The following is a 17,726-nucleotide window of genomic DNA, read 5'->3' on the forward strand; positions in this document are numbered from 1 at the left end:
TAAATATCCCAAAAGATTTTGCTCTCCATAAAAATATATCCTGTCAAAATTATACAAATTCAAATATGAACATGCTGCATAACAAAACCTGGAAATATAAATAAAATGTGTTCCTTTCAGCAATAACAAATCAAATCATTCAGTTGTCTTTGCTCATATGTCATTTTAGAGCTGGACGCCTGGCATCTTTTTTTGGCAACAAGTTCGTTTCTGTTTGGTGTGAGGTTCTGTGTTGTGGAGATTCTCAGGATGGATTGCAGGTGCTCATCAGTGAGGCGACTCCTGTGTGCTGTTTTGTTAGTCTTTATCACTGAGAAGAGCTTTTCACACAGATATGTGCTACCAAACATGCACAAGGTTCGAGCCGCATGTAGACGGACTTTTTTTGTTCTTCAAAGTCACCAAAGCGCCGTGCGCTCAGTTTATCAGCAAAGTGCGTATTTGGGAACACCGTAGTGACGACTTGGTTTAACATTACTTGGCAACAGGGAAAGTGGGGCAAGTTGCACTGGTGCATTTGTGTCTCCCATAAAAGCAGCTTCACTTGAAATCACTTTGTGATTGTGCACGGTAAAACGTCCGCTGAAGTGTCAGATTCTTATTTAATTCTTCTGCTTTCTGTATCTTCTGCATTGCATTCAGGTCTTTCAGGTTACCCTGATGTTTTGTCTCATAGTGCCGTCTTAGATTAAATTCTGTAATTACAGCCACATTAGCTCCACAAATGAGACACACGGGTTCAGTAAACATATACTCAGCCTCCCATCGGTTTTAAAGGCTCTATTTTCAGAATCAACTTTTCTCTTCAGCATCGTGTGAGCTAGCTTCGCAATAACTTGCAGCATCATAAGCTAGACTTGATTAACGGTAAGTGTTCAAGGCAGCTGAAGCGCTGCATTATGGGATCTGTAGTTTATTGTGTTACCAGCGCTTCATATACCCGGCCATTAATAACAATAATACAGTATATAAAATGATCTCGGGCGGATATAATTACACCGGGCGGATGTATGCCCTTGAGTTTGACACATATGGACTAAATAGAACTTGAAAAGATATATTTTTTCAAATGTGATTGCGCAATTCAGATAGAGTTGACGCACTACAGCCTGCATGCCTCAATAAGTCATCCTCCCTCGCTCTTACTTTTTACCGCTCATCTAATGAATACACTGAGTATGGCTTTACCAAAACAATCATTGATGGCTAATAAAGTATCCATTATTCGAGTATGTAGATCGGGATATATATATATATATATATATATATATATATATATATATATATATACCCGCAGATCGCAGCGAGAAGTAGTGTGTTAAAAAGCTAGAAAAGAAAAGGGAACATTTTAAAAATAACGTAACATGACTGTCAATATACAGTATTTGTTTTGTGAGTGTTACTGAGTGTTGCTGTCATCAAGGATTTGATTATCATTATTTCTTTCAATCAGGTTCGTATTTGTAGGATGTGTTGTGTTCAAGTTACATTCCGTGTTTGTCAATCGTTGTAAAGATGACAGGTTTCATTCATCGATTCGTTTCTTACTGCATCAATAAACAGCTCGTCTTCTTCTTTATCTGAGACCTGACACACTGCATGCACGGGTTTTTTTACACTGTCTTCCTTTAGCGGGACATTGACTTTTTCCACGTGTGCTTTGTTTCCACAGTAGCTGGATTTATGAATATGCTTGTATGTATCAGACGCTTCATATTTTTGCTGCCTTTTCAATTGTGTAATTCGGTTTTGTTCAGCTCTTTGGAACTGTTGCTTTTCTGTGCACGCGCCAGTTCACGTGAGCCGCTCGGTGTACATGCATCGAAGGTTCCCAGCTGTGCTGGTGCCATCTCGTGCTATGTCCATGGCTGTATTTAATGTTACCTTAGTCCTGGCACTTAAAACTTTCTCTCGCAGTTTCGCTGAGTTTGTGCCAAACACCACCCTGACCATCTCATCTTCCTCTGCATAAGCACAGTCCTTAACCCGTGAATATTTAGTGGAGTTTGCTATTGGATTGCCGCTGACGGACAGCCTTATATGGGCAGGCACTAAATTACAAACGCCAGCGGCAGCCTGTCTATGAACTTAATTTAAAGTGTAGGTTTACATCGTGCTTTGTTTCAAGTAGCAGAACTCATGAATATGGTTGTATATGTCACTCGCTCGCTTCCTATTGTTTCGCTGCCTTCTCAATTATATAATGCATGTTTTCTTCAGCGCTTTTGGAGGTCTTCCTGGTTTTCTATGTACTGCGTGATTACGTGGGAGGCGTGATGATGTCACACTAAACTCCACCCCACGGCGTTCAAGCTCATCTCCATTACAGTAAATGGAGAAAAACAGCTTCCAGTTATGACCATTACGCGTAGAATTTCGAAATGAAACCTGCCCAACTTTTGTAAGGAATGAACCTGCCAAATTTCAGCCTTCCACCCACATGGGAAGTTGGAGAATTAGTGATGAGTGAGTGAGTGAGTGAGTGCTTTGCCTTTTATTAGTATAGATATCTCAATATAGATATAGAGAGATATATCGATATAGAAATTTAATATACTGTTTATATATCTATCTGTATCTATATACATATACAGTCGACCCTTGACATACGACAGGCCTGACATGCGAACAACTTAATTTACGACCCGAATGTGGTCACGTGTATCCGCTTGTGCGATTGTAAACAAACAGCCGAGAGCATTCGTAAGCGTCAGTCGGAGGCCAGATACATGTGTTTGTGGACGTAATTTCTGTCAGTGCAGTGATCTCTCTCTCTCTATATATATATATTTCTATCTCTATCTATCTATATATATTTCTATCTCTATCTATCTATATATATTTCTATCTCTATCTATCTATATATATTTCTATATATATATATATATATATATATATATATATATATATATATATATATATATATATATATATATAAAAATAAAAATTCACTAGGATCATGGCAAGCAAGATGCATAATTGCTAAGGAAGGAAGAGAAGGTAACGAAGGTAAAGAAAGTGATTGTTAAGGGATGTTAGGTAGCGGGCTGGCGCGGCACATGATGATGATGTCATCAGGCTGAGTCAGCACTGGCTTGCTTTGGAGTGTATTATTACAGCAGTTCACAACACAGCCAGCTTTGAACTGAGTGCTCGACTACTGTCATTATTAACCTGAGAAACAGCGATCACAATCGAAACAAAGAAGGAAATTGTGCGGAAATATGAGAGTGGCGTTCGTGACCAATCTCACTAATATGTACACCATGTCGAAATCCACCATCTCGACAATTTTACAAAGAAAAGATTTGCATAAGGAGGCTCCTTCTAAACAATAACCAGCTTCCGTTTCATTCTCCTCCTCCTCCCTTCCTGCAGCCCAAAGATGTCAAATTAAATGGCGAGTGCAGTATGAAATTGTAGTTTCTGGTAGGCTAGGCACTTTTTATAACTTTTTGGTTAGTATATTAGAAAAAATATTGGTGTTTTGGTAAATTATGCACATTATACAACCCTTTTTTATTATGAAAAGGTTAAGTAAGTGTTGCTGTGGGAGGTTCGGAGCGCATTATGGGCATTTCCATTATTTCCTATGGGAAAAATAGTCTTGACTTACAACCAACTTGAGTTACAACCAGCCCTCACGAACAAATTGAGTTCGTAAGTCAAGGGTCCACTCTACATACATACAAAAATGGACAAAGGATTTCAAAAATATACTGTACCTTCTTCACTTTGGACATATGACCAGTTCACCAATTTTACTTTACCAAATAAACCCTACACTGAAACCTTGTTAAGGTGTTAAAGCTCAACAGCTTGTTAGTTTGGTATTTTTTATGCTTATTTTTCAAACATACAGCATTTCTGGAAGCTATTTGGTTACACAAGTAAAAGACAACAATAGGAATATAGCAGCTTTACACAAGTAAATCATTAAAATAACTGCCACAGTTTCTTGAATAAAAACTCAATGGATAAAGGAACAATTTTCAGACTGAATCTGAACTACTGTAAAAAGAAAAAATAAAGTTAATTCTAAATACATTGGAGATTAAATAATTTAAATGCACAAATTAGTGAAATGTATGCAACAATACCTACAATTTTATATCCCAGTGGGCACTGTTGGTTCAATTATCCGAAGTAGACATTACATCAAACCACCCTGACACTGCCTGAAAAAGGTTGTTTCTTGGAACGCCTCTTAAAAATGATCCAAGGTGTGAGAATATATAGTTAGGTCCAGAAGTATTTGGACAGTGACACAATTTTCATAATGTTGGCTCTGTACACCACCAAAATGGATATGAAATAAAGTATTATGCGATTGAATTATAGACTCTTGGCTTTAATTTAAGGAGTTGACCAAAAATATACGAGCCCTTTAGGAATGACAGGTATTTTTCTGCAGAGCCCAATCCCCCCCATAGCCAGGTGGGAGCAGCTCACCCATTACTTCATTAATTATTAAGCAGGTAAAAGGTCTGGGGCCTATAACTCCATGCGTAGAATTCACACTAAAACATGGCGTATGGACATAACCTGAAATTCGCATGCATAACACTGTGTGTAAGCAAAGTTCCAAGCACTTTCCCTTTATAAATCCCAACCAACTTCAATTTTAAGACACATGCACATGCCTATATCCCAACATGGACTCCTCCACAAATTTTGCATATTTGAATATGCAAATAAATAAAAATAGCCCCTTCCACTCGGCATGTTGTCAAAAGACACTGAAAAAGCATGTGGAAAAAGCAAGAAGGCAAGGAAAAATGTATTTGTTGGCTTAAGCAGTTGTATAAGCAACGAAAGGAAACAGATAGAGTGACATAGCATGGAAAGTTCAAGTTCAGAAAGTCACAGAGAGCCCAAAATAAAAAAAAGTGGTTAGATATCAAAGTCAGTCTGAAGAGGTGAGTTGCCACCCACCGTCTGTTTATTCCAATTCAGACAATATTACAAAAGCTGACCACCCTTGTGCCGAGGACACGACTCCAAGCAGTAAATGTGCTGCTGTGCCCAGCACATCTTCAGGATTGACTGCATACACTTCCATTTCGGAAACTGCTGGGTGATCTGCCTGTTCTGGACACAAAATGCAATAGTGGATGCAATAAGAGGGCTATACTATGTGATATTGACAACAAATTAAATGAATTGGTTAAAAAATAAATGATGAATCTGATTACTTGTTTTTACTTTCTGCTAATTATATTCAAACGAACTTGTAATGTTGTCCAATTCTTCCATTTGCAATGTCTTCTAACAATGCTAAAACAGCTACAGTAGAATACTTTGGCCATTCCATGCATCATTATACAATATTATTACAGAATGATTACAATCAAGTGAATTAAAGTTGTAAACATTATTCAATTAATTTCGGTGTATATAATAAATCCTGCATCATTGATGCAAATCTAAATAAAGAAAGTAACACCACAGTAACAGTAGCACCAGATTGAAGCTGGGTGCCGGCCATTTGCAAAACTAAGCAGAAAAAACACACAATGTGAGGCTGCCATGAAAATGTGAGTGACTTTATGCCAAGTTTAGTTTTCATACATCTCAAAGTGAGCGTGGAAACTGGCATACGCAACATTTTTGTGCATATGCACCATTTATACATGAGGCCCTTGAAATTGATTCCAAGTGTGGAATTAAAACTTGGAAGCCATCATTGAGAACTCTCCATATGAGGTCAAAAAGCACTCTCCATGGAAGTAAAACACTCCATCATTAGGCTGAGAAAACAAAACATTCTTAAAAAGAAGGAACACACTACTGAACTCAGCAACACCAGGTGGTCTGGAAAACAACAGAAGACAACTGTGCCAGATGACAGCAGAATTCTTTCCTTGGTAAGAAGAACTCCTTCATAACATTTAGCTAAGCCAAGAATACTTTCTGGGAGGCAGACCTATCATTGCTGAAGTCTACAATCAAGAGAAGACTGCATGAAAGTAAAGACAAAGGTTTTACCACAAGGTGCCTAACCACTGGTAAACCTCAAGCATAGGAAGGACTGATTAGACTTTGCCAGAAAACTTTTAAAAGCTTGTCCAGTCCTGAAACAATTTTTTCTGGACAATATAAATATACAGTATATTATATATAATACTATATTATACTGTATATAAAACTGAGGGAAAATATACCAATAATTATTTGTTAAGTATCTCTTTGTTTACCACATTGTGAGTTCGGCCCTCCGGTTGTAATATGACCAAGCTGTGCGCTGAGCTTACTCTTGAGCATGCAACGTACAGTTGGCCATGTGAACAGTAATCTTGTTTCAAATCTCACAGCTTGGATTGCTGCCGTCATAATCGGTTTGAGTTTCATGATTTGTTTCAATTACGACAGTATTTCTAGGACTTGTGTTGAAGAGACATTCGGCATCTGTCAAGCGTTGTAAATATACAACCGGTTTCATCGCCAACTTCACATCCAGCTTTTGAGAGTTTAAACATTCATAAACATCAAAGTGTCCACTACTGAAATCGTCACCTGTCAATCTAAGATGTTTATGAGGCATTGGCGGTTGTCAAAAGGCGTAAAATATTTGGCCATTTCGGTACACTTGAAAGCGACAACCAAACAATTCACCGGTAGCCATCAACTCACATGCAGATGCATAGGTGAAGGGCTTAAGCATTTCACTCTTCTAGTGCTCCGGTGTAGAATAATTATCTCCTGTACCATCATCAGTCCACACCTTGAACCTGTCCCAGTCATTCAATACATAAGACAATACATAAGACACAATGTTCCTCCGGATATCAAAAGTGAGCCTGATATGGCCGTGCAATATGTAACAAAAAAATTGGAAAAGGTAGGTGCCATCTCCAGGCATGGAAACCACTCGGTAAGTGACAGTTCTTTGATCAATGGTGATCACCTCAATAGACATGTTAACGGGGGTACGGTTGGAATGATAAAGGAAACGGGTACCTGAACAACGTAAAGCAAGTCTAAAATACCTACACAATAACAGTAATCGTAATAAATGAACAATAAAACAGCGGAGAAGCCGAGGATTAAATAAAAAGGCTGCAGTTATCAGCAGGGAGACGTGAATCCCGTGGCGAAGCAAGAAAGGGAATGTGGAGACTGGAGCGACGGACGGCTTTATATTGGCAGGCAACCAACAACGTGGGAGACGTTGGAATGGTGAACCCAACGCCGCCTCACACGGTGACCGAGCTGCAGGCTATGGACGTATATATGTACGTAAGTAGTATTCAGTCAGCGTTGGGAACACGCATACCAAATTTTTTGAAGATGGGCCCTTAAGTAACAAAGACCATTGAAAAGTTCAATATAGCGTCCGACAGTGACATCATACCACTGAAATAAGTACCAAATTTCAGCCTTCTACCTACACGGGAAGTTGGAGAATTAGTGACGTTGGAAAGTTGAATATGGCGGCTGACAGTGGCGTCATACCACCGAAATAAGTACTTACATTGGTTTCGGTTAGTGCAGGGAAGCCGCCTACCAATTTTCGTGAAGATGAGGCCATGAATAAGGAAGTTCAACATGGCGGACGTTGTTGACCATTACGTGTAGAATTTACATACATACACATACACATACATATACATATACATATATATATATATATATATATATATACATACATATATACACACACACACACACACACACACACACAGTGGAACCTCTAGATACGATCACCTCTGTATACGAGAAATTCAAGATAAGAGGAAAGTATGAGTGAAACATTATATATATGTTACAACAGCTTCCGGTAAGATCGTCACCCTGAGCGCAGCAGACTTGCTCTAATATATACAAGAATTACTCTATTTATATATTCCAAAAATCATTGTAATTGCCTGTTTGGCACCCCATGGGGCACTGTATAATAGATATATAAAAAACAGCTAAGGGGATAGACATATAGATAAATAGGAAGGAAAGGCACTATATGATAGGCAGACAGGGAAGCTGCTATATAATAATAAAATTACTGTTATTACTATATAGATATTATTTATTTACTTACTACAGCGTAAAGTCACCAGTGCAGTGCTTCCCATGTACATATAAAAATTACAGCGATGACAAAAGTGCATTCTTGATCCGATGTTGCACCTTCATCACGATTTGAGTTTGCCTCTGTGACAGCGCGTATGTGAAAACAGCAGTGTCAAATGTGGCGGGGGATGGGGGTGTTTGAGTTGGGAGTGTGAACGCGGCCGAGAGAAAACAGAAAAAAAAAAAAGCTAACCTTTACAAGTATCATAAATTACACCGGCTGTTTCAGACTGGAAACAAATGTATGTTTTTATTTTAAAATAGTAAGATACGTGCAGCTCACTTTTCAAAACGGATTCATCTGGAATCGAACCCGTAAAGTTCAGACTACCAGTCAAGAGCTTATACCGTTGCGCCACCACAGCGTTCTTTGCAAATGCGTGTCAATATCGCACTCTAACAAGGGTTGTTTTTCTGTAGTTATATTTTTCAATAAAAGTGCAGTTGTTCTATTATATTTGTACTTTTTGTAAAACTGTTTCTTTGATATTTGGACTTCAGGCATCACACATTATAAACTTAATGTCTACATTTTGTCAATTATGACAAAAACATGAAAAACGTTTGTTTTAACAATGAATGTGCGTACATAGATCTATGTAGACACGGAACACACATGAAATGCAAGTGTTCCAAATAACGATATAGTATTTATAAAAGGTGTCATTTTGCTTGAGTTCTCACTCTATACAACTCCAAGCAACTGACACGCAGGTAAAACAGACTTGAGCTGAGAAAACTGTGCGCTGGTGGGGGGATGTGATAGTAGGCTGCTTGCTGCTTAGACACAAAATTAGAAGACAAAAGACGTGACGGAGAGGTGTGAAGCGTTTTAAGGTGGGAGGGATCTATGAGTTTTTTCGTAGGCTCTGGTAATTCTAGTGTTAACAGATTTAGATCAGGTTTTTTCTATATTTTGCTTGAAAATTCCGGTTGATTTTGCGACTTCTCTTATCGCACTAAGAATCATAGTTCGCTTGCAGGAGAGGTATATTTGCATTAATCCACGACAGAGGCTGCGGGCCAAGGGAGGGGGAAGCGGGACATCATGAGTAGGGAGCTGGGCAGGGCCATCCTTACTATCCTGTTTCACTACTACGTGGGCGGAGCTGCGGGGGCTGGCTAGTCTTTTTAAAAAAAAAAAAAAAGAGGTCTGAATTCACTAAAGAAGCTTTTCTTGCCGTTTGTTTAATTGCTCAGAACAACTGCTCCGATTAAGCTTTCTCAGTTTATTATTCCGCTCTCTTTAATGTAAAGGCTAAAAAAAAAAAAACACTAAATTAATGTAAAGCATAGAAAACAGGAGCTGAAAAGGCAGTTTTTTGTGATTGGCCAATTTACCATTTATGTCTTTTTTGAGAAAATCAGCAGCCAATCGATCGAAGCATCCCTAACAGTATGTATCAAATTTTATACATGCTATAAATGAGATAAAAATCAATGGAGTACAACAAGCTGAAAAAAAAATCTATTAGAAGAAAATTCAAGTGAGTAGAAATGCATGTGTGTCTATTCTACACTACAGTCAAACCAAGATTCCCCAGTGTTCATTTATCTGTGCAAAAGATAAAAAGTACATCACTTTTCAAATGAAACTCTGCAATTTTATTCACCTTGAGGAAATAAAAAGTAGTCTGAGGTTACAGAGTATTTACATCAACCTGCTACTCAATCAGGTTTCTCAATCACCTCTCCATATGACATAAGGGCACATCGCTAATGTTAGCATTAGCAAACCTAGCTGACTAGTAACGTTGCCAAGCATGGCTGAATTCAGAAGAGTTAAACTTGTTCCTGTAGCATACAGATCAGAGTGTGGGCTCATTTTGGCTTTCACAATAAGGAAGGTATTAATGACATCAACAAAAGCCATGCTCTCTGCAAAATGTGTCATGCTAAAAATCAAAAACTTCGGGGAACACAATGAATTTGACAGCACACTTGAAAGCAAGAGATGATTCTAATGTACAACTAAAGAAGCAACGAATGGAAAAACATTAAATAAGTGGATCCCTCTCAACTCACTATGGAACAAACTCACACACCAAAGTTAGCACCAACATCAACTCATGCAACCAAAATAACCCTGTCAATACTCGATTTCATTTGCAAAGATATGCACCCTCTCTCAGTGTTGTAGAGAATGAAGGCTTCCATATATAGTGAATACAATGGAACCTCATTACACCATACCCTCCTGACAACCCATTACTGTCATCACTGTGCCCAAGTTGTACGAGAACGTAAAAACTGGAACATCTCAGTTCAGCCGAGTCACTTTCACATGAGACATTTGAATATCAAGGGCCACTGAATTCCCACAAAACAGCAGCACATTACATAACAGATGAATGGAAGCTGGAGTCTTATGCGATATAAACAAGAGTGATACATGACAGCCACACAGGAGAGAACATCACAGCGCTACTTAAGGAGGCCATTAATGAATGGCGACTGGAGATGAGGTCATCATTTTAACTGACAATGCATTCAACATGAATGTTGTGGCTGGACTTAAGACATGACACGTACAAATTTTTGCACGCAGCCTGAATCTCACCTAGCAGAAAGTACAGAAACTGCAAAAAGTGGAGTGGCTACTCAACAGGATCAGACATGTTACAACCTTTTTCAGACTAAGCACCATAGCTAGCCACCAACCAAAACACAAACAAGACCTACTCCAGCTACCAAAACACAGGTTAATCACAGACATTGTCACAAGGTGGGACAGCTCTTACGACATGAGGTATTTTATTTATTTTATATACAACACTGTGCATGGCATCAGATCTTAAAGCTTAGTTTAAAGATCTACCTTTTCTGTATGAAGCAGAGATTAATGAGACATACTCTAAAATGACTGGTGCTGTGGTGGTTGCAAAAAAGCAACATAAGTAACATAAATTAAGCTACTTGTTTTTTATTACACACATTAAAGGTTACCAATTAGTCAATAAATCTGTGTAAATAAATACAATGAAAGACTGATGACAATTTAGTTTTAATAGTTGGACTTGAATAATTACGTACCAGAGTAGAAATGTGCAATAGGGTGAATTTGGGTTCAGATTATGTGTTGTGGTAGTATACATTTTCTGTAAAAATAACTGATTTTGATATACTTTATTAATGCCAGTGGAGAAATTGTCTTTTCACATGACCTTTGGTGGTTGGCCACAGTGCTGGGTCAGCCATTGTACAATGCCCCGGAGCAATTTTCAGGTTAAGGGCCTTGCTCAAGGGTCCAATGGAGTAGGATGCCCCTACCTCCTAGACACCCAGAGTAGTAAAGTGTTTCCTGTGCATTATGGGCTCAAGTGTCACTTCAGAGTTCCCCCACCACAGGAGACACCGTTATCGCACTGTGAATTGTCCTGAAAGCTCCACAAAAACCTTGACATTAAAAAAAATAAGCACTAACTGTAATAATACATGCAGTCCAAGTTAAGAATCCAAGAATTTTAACCATAAGTATATATTTTTGGTTTACATTTGTTTAATATTTTCTTTAGGGATCCTGCTAGCGTTTTTAATTATCATTGATATAAGCAGCTTTAACTCCTTTTTACAAATTGCAGAAAAAAAATAGTGCTGATGTTAGATGTTGCAGGGACTAAGCATTTCCTTTCATGAACTACTTGAGACTGAGAAATGAAAGACACATTCAACTGAAAGTGAATACTGTGTGTGTGTGTGTGTGTGTATATATATATATAAACTATTTTCTTAATTTGTTGAACTAAAGAATTCTTCAAGAACTTTATTATTTTTTTACTAATATATACAAGCATTATTTCCTTAGTTCAGATTGCAATGCTATGATGTTGAATGTTATAGGGATTATGCATTTTCTTTTATTAACTACTTGAGAATACTGTGGCATGCTGTGAACCTTTAAAGCAGATCTAAAAGTCCAAGCACTTTTATTTTTATTGATATAGGCATAGGCACATGTTAATTATCTTGCTTAAACTGCACAAAAAGTACTGTGATAAATGCATTTGCAGATCCCACTAACTTTTTTTTTTTTTTACTCCGGTTGTATGCATATGGTGGCGTTTTTTTATACTTTGACAGCTTTTCCAAATTCCCTTTTAAAAAAATTACAATACATCACAATATATTGAATTTGTAACCCCTGTATTATGATACATATATTGCGAGATTCTTGCTAATACACAACCCTAGTTAAATTGTGAAAGACAAGTGTGTGCCATGAGCATGGCCTCTCCAAGCTTTTTGACCTTGTGTTAAGTTTGCAAATAAAATGAGACAATGTGGCTTTAATGTGAGCAAGATTTTAAGTTAATAACTGAAGAACCAATCTAGGAGCTGCAATATTGGATTCAATAGCAAGCAAAGGAGAGGACCTTAGTAAGGAATTAAGCCAAGTCCACAATGAACAATGTATAAAAACCTAGAGATACAACTTCAGATTTCAGTAGCGACAACTCATCCATATTGATCACAAGCCAAACCTGGGCATGTAATGAATGGTTTTTTGACATATCTAACCTAAGACCAGTATCCGAAATATAAGATCTGAAATGGCTGTGAAAAGAATTATTAAGGACTGCAGCTATATTTTAAGACTATAAAGTCATAACATTAATTTCACCAAATTATATCAATCTCATTACTCGACAGAGAAAGCTCCATTTCATGCTGTACAAGAGTACCTCTGCTTCAAGTTAGAAAATAGCTACTGGTTGAGTAGGAGCTACCTCTAAAATATTGTTGGCTGCATATAAGAGCAGAGAAAACACTTTCTGATCAGGATAAATGAATTTTAAAATACTACGCTGCAATCAACTTGCCAAGAACTTTAAAATCAGTGTTTTTCAGTAATAAAGCACTATAAATACAGTAGTCGTTGAGGCTTTTACCTTGTCTGGGGGAATTTATAGAAAAGTTCAGTTTGCATGAACAGAGAGCATATCTTGCCATGTGAAGTTAAAAAGGGGCAGACACTTCTAGAAAGCTGAAAATTGCTCTAAAGGCAATCCATCAGGGCCTGGATTTTTTTGGGGGTTTAAATTTAGAATCTCTTAAGTTTTTATACTGTAACTGGGGAATTGCTTTTTTTTTTGGCTAATAGTTTTTAAAAAATATGATGCACAACCTTAAATGCTTGCACAATTAGTGCAGCTATAAAATAAAAAGCTAAGGTTTACAGTTCAGAATAGGATCCTCAAAATAGGTTTATAATGTTAACTGGATATTTCTGACTTTTAAAAACACACTTTGACATGATGTAAAAGTACAATATGTATTGTATTGTTTTAGAAGGTTTTTTTTTTTAAAAAAAGTACAATTCAGTGTTCTTTTTCTGAGATATAACTTGGAGCTTTAGGATGTCAGCCCTTGAATTCAAATTACATTGATACAAGCAAGATATACTTCACAAAAGTAATGCAAATGATCACATACATTTTTAGCTTTATCAAGATGCTATGAGTAAACAAGATTTGTTTTAAGATTTTCGTTGAAAATAAAGTAAGTATTGGGTATTTTTGGAAGGATAAAAATGAGTGCTGGACTGAAAACCATCATCATCTTCAAACAGCATCTTTGTCATGAAAGCATAACCACAGTGTTAACATCCATTATTAAGTTGCTGCGTTTGTACAATTTAAGTAGTGGCGAGTTCAGCGTTACCGTGACTTAGCGATGGGGCTTTAAGGGTTGAAAGCAGTGGTTTATATTCCAGCACATCAACCAGGCCACACACAACACGAAAAAGAGAAAACATAGTTTCGCATTCTAAACCATTGCAAAGTGCAGGCATCATAAAAGTAACCATCTAAATTAATGTTAGGGCACTATCAAATACTTCGTAAATGGTGAAACGAGAAGTGTGAACAAACAGAATGAAGATCGTCCCAAAAAGACCACCAAATTCATTCTCAATTGTCATTCACCTAGGGTCTGTTTCAAGTATCAGTTTCACACGAAACCTCCAAAGCAGGTACGACTCACATATTCGCAAACGTGCAAGAGTCCACGCGGTTCGTAAGGCAAGATCAGAATACTTCCCCCCCGTATCCCCCAAACCTAGCCTAACTAGCATCATTTACAAGACATTTGGGATCCTGCAATGAGACTGATTTTCTTTAGGCGCGTTTAACGTGATTCCCTTATTTAGCATCTTTAATGCTCAAGACAATAAGGGCGCCGGATCAAGTTACCGTCACCGCCCGGGTATCTGTATCAGATTGGTGTGTCGATACGCCATCGACAGATCAAAAACAAAGCCAAATGCCGAACAGTAGAAAAACAAATTGAAATGGGTGGCAAGAAAAGAGCACCATGCTTGCTTCTCAACTCTTAACTCTGCTGACCCTAAACAAGTTACTCGCCAGTAAGCAAGTGTGCAGCAAGACACCCAACTCTTCGCTTTAGGAACACGGGTCAGAGAAGACTGGAAAGTTTGAGGCAAACGATCCCAGGCATCACTTTCAATGCTTCTCGCTAAAAAGATTGGTATGGGGGGAGATGGAAACACTGCGCCACGCACTGTCTTCTCTTTAACCAAAAAGAAACAAACTCTAACAACCCTGAAGCCCACCTTCGCCATACTCCGAGAAGCTATTAAACAGAGCAAACACTCCCGAAGTCAACGGCAAACACGCTCTCTTTCTTACCATTAAAACTTTGGCAGCGCTCTCCAGCTGTGCAATTACTTCTGGTGCTCCCGCAGCCGCCATCATGGTCTCTCTTCAATGACGCGCCATGCGCTGCATTGTGGGATAAAGCGGCAGTGTGAGCCAATGGCTCGGGGGTTGAGTGGCTTGTGGCAGAGCGGGCGGCTTGTTCCAGGGCTGAAGTCTTAGTTCATTTTTCAACTAACCAATAAGGAAACCAGAAACCCTAGGAGGGTCGTTTACTTGGCAGCAACTCTGCTTGCAACAAGAAGGTCTTCTGGTGAGGACAGTTGTCATTTGTAAAGACTTTTCGGGTAGCGCTTTAAGTCCGTTTGTCTGGAATGTTAACTAAAACGGGGACTTGCATGCAGGAACCAGCATCATCCGGGGCGCCATCCAATCGTATCCTAGTAATATATAGAATACAGTGGGCAAACATTTACACTCGTCGATTAGCTAAATGTGCACGAGAACTGTACACCAACGGCAACCCAAGCAGGGTCGGTGTTAGCAGATTTAACAATGCATTAATTGTCCACCGGACTTAACCCACTCGGAGGTTGCACCTGTCGGTCAACATCAGGCGAGCGAACTTGCCCTGGACGGACTACCTGCCCCCTCTTGCACATACCATCATCGACTCCTGACGAGCTTAAAGTTGCCAGGCAGACTAACTAGTTCATCATAATGGTGTGGGAGTAAGTCCGAAGTGTCCAGAGACATTTATATATGGTGAAACAGTACGATGGAGCTACCAGACCCCCGAACTAAACATTGTGCGATTATGATAATTGCTGGTTAATTCATTTTTAAAATACCTGTATGTATTATTACATCAGTTAAGAAGACCAGCGAATTTACTGCTCATTCACAACAACAGTGCATCGAACTTGGCGTACTGTAATGTTTGACCGCAGGTAGGCGAACCACAATACTTTCTTTCTTTACCCAGTGAGCTAAAAAAAAATGAGCAACTTTGTAGATATTTAAGACATTAAACGTGTTCTCTCCACCTGGTCTTTCTGCTATTAATGAATTTATCAAAACATTTGCTAAATAGGTTTTCGTTATGCTTTCGTTATTCACATCCGGGTACATGCGTCATCCACCTGTTAGTTGTGCAATGTATCGATATTTGAATTTTGTTGTATTATTTACGTGTGACTTTTTAAATCTGTGTTAATCCATATGCTTTCTTTAATTATGACTTTTGCACTGTCTTGCTACATTTTTCCTTTTACCTTAGCCCAGTGTGTTGATCTGCACTGTCCCTCTAGGTGGAGCCAATAGATAGTATCTTGTGTAAATGATATCAACTGCACTGTTCCCTTCTAAGACTGTGCCACACTTTAACTTCTTGCCTTCTGGTGAGACCAAAACAAGATATTTACAAATTAATATTCCTTAGATTTAGCCTTAGAGATAAGGTAAGAAGTGCAGACTTTCTGGCAGAGCTCTAAGTAGAACCGCTGTTCCTCTGCATTGAAAGGAGTCAGTAGAGGTGGTTTGATCATTTAATTAGGATGCCACTTGTTTTGGGCATGTCCAACTGGGAGGAGACTTTGCCTTGGTATCCCCCCTAAAAGAGTTGGAGAAGGTGGAGGGGAAAGGGGATGTCTGGGCATCTTTCCTCAGACTGCTGCCCCCACCGTGACCTGGACCCAAGTACGAGAAAGAAAATGAATGGGTAGAGGGTTGTTTGAACAGAAGTCAGCCCCAAATTCAGCAGATCTCGATCTCCTGTCTCCTGCACCATATATTATTGTAATACCACATCAGGGTATTTGTTTGTTTAGAGAGAGACATTTTTAACAATGTGAAGGGCAAGTAAACATCTTTTTTTAATGGCATGCTATACATGTGGGAGATGTTTGAGGCAGACCAGAACAGAATCATGGCGACACAGTTATAGCACTTCTTTTTCTCAAAAAGGAGACAGGGTTCACATCCCAGGTGCTTCTTTGTCTTGAGTTTTAATTTTCTCCCACATGGGTTTCCTTTTAATGACAAAGACATGCAGGTCAGGTGAACTGGTGTTTCTGAATTAGCCCTAGTGTGTGTGTGTGTGTGTATGTTCATCCTGCAATGGAATGGTTCCCTGTCCAGGTGTTGTTGCTGGGAAAGGCTCTAGCTGCCCTGTGACATTTTCCTGGATAAGCTGGTTATGAAAAATGGATGAATATAAAAATCAGTGTTTATAACCACATTATGTCCTTTTTACACTGATTTTGTATTAGAGATATAATCTCAATTTAACAGCAGTTTTGAGCAAGGGGGAGAGAGAGAGAGAGATTGGGAGCATGTGCTGATTCAGCAGGTTGCTGCACCTCCCACATGACAAACCACCTCAGGATCTCAATTTAGGACCCAGGTACAGTCGTGCAACAGGTGACACCTCAGCACCACAGCAAAACAAGAGTAACTTTTATGGGTATTAACCTTAGAGACAGGTTTTTGCCATGATGCCAGCCTGGTCTCATTCTCAAACTAGTTATACTGCTTTCAATTCCTCTGCTACACTTGGGTGTTGGTCCAGTGATATAAAAGAATAATCAACATAACAGAACTTAAGATTTGTTTTACACAACAGTTTATACTGTCCCCAGTAGTATCTGTTGCAGTGTCAACTGTTTAGATAAATAAAATAATGCTTTCCAGAGACAAAAAAACTGACAAAAAGGTCCATTCAGAGGTTCATTACCTAAAAGTCAAAAGAGGATGCTACCAAAGCCAAAAAGGGCAAAATGAAAATCAAAGGTCAAAGTACAAAGATAAAGAAGTCATTGGCAGAGCTATCAAAAAGTACCTCAACCAAAATAATCATAGAGATTACTTTAGAAAATCACAAACAGGATACAGAAAGTACTACACCACTGTGTTTTATGGGTGAAAGGTACTAATATAATATGACATGGGTCACTTGACCGGAAATGGCAATGGAAATTATAAACAATATCCAAGACTACACCAAGTGGCGGTGCTTCTGAATAAACAAAATGGTAATGAGAT

At 38.6% G+C, this 17,726-nt stretch overlaps 1 protein-coding gene across 1 annotated transcript in view; it reads right to left on the reverse strand.

Moving 5' to 3' along the window:
• The window catches only part of xpo4 (exportin 4), a 123,590-nt gene extending 108,385 nt beyond the window's left edge, over positions 1-15,205 (reverse strand). Inside the window, exon 1 of the mRNA XM_039744012.1 lies at positions 14,718-15,205. Coding sequence (XP_039599946.1) covers positions 14,718-14,783 — 66 coding nt within the window. The 5' untranslated portion in view covers positions 14,784-15,205. The remainder of the gene's footprint in view (positions 1-14,717) is intronic.
• Between the last annotated feature and the right edge of the window lie 2,521 nt (positions 15,206-17,726).

Source organism: Polypterus senegalus, chromosome 2 (genome assembly GCF_016835505.1).
Source record: "Polypterus senegalus isolate Bchr_013 chromosome 2, ASM1683550v1, whole genome shotgun sequence".
Classification (NCBI taxonomy): Eukaryota; Metazoa; Chordata; class Cladistia; order Polypteriformes; family Polypteridae; genus Polypterus; species Polypterus senegalus.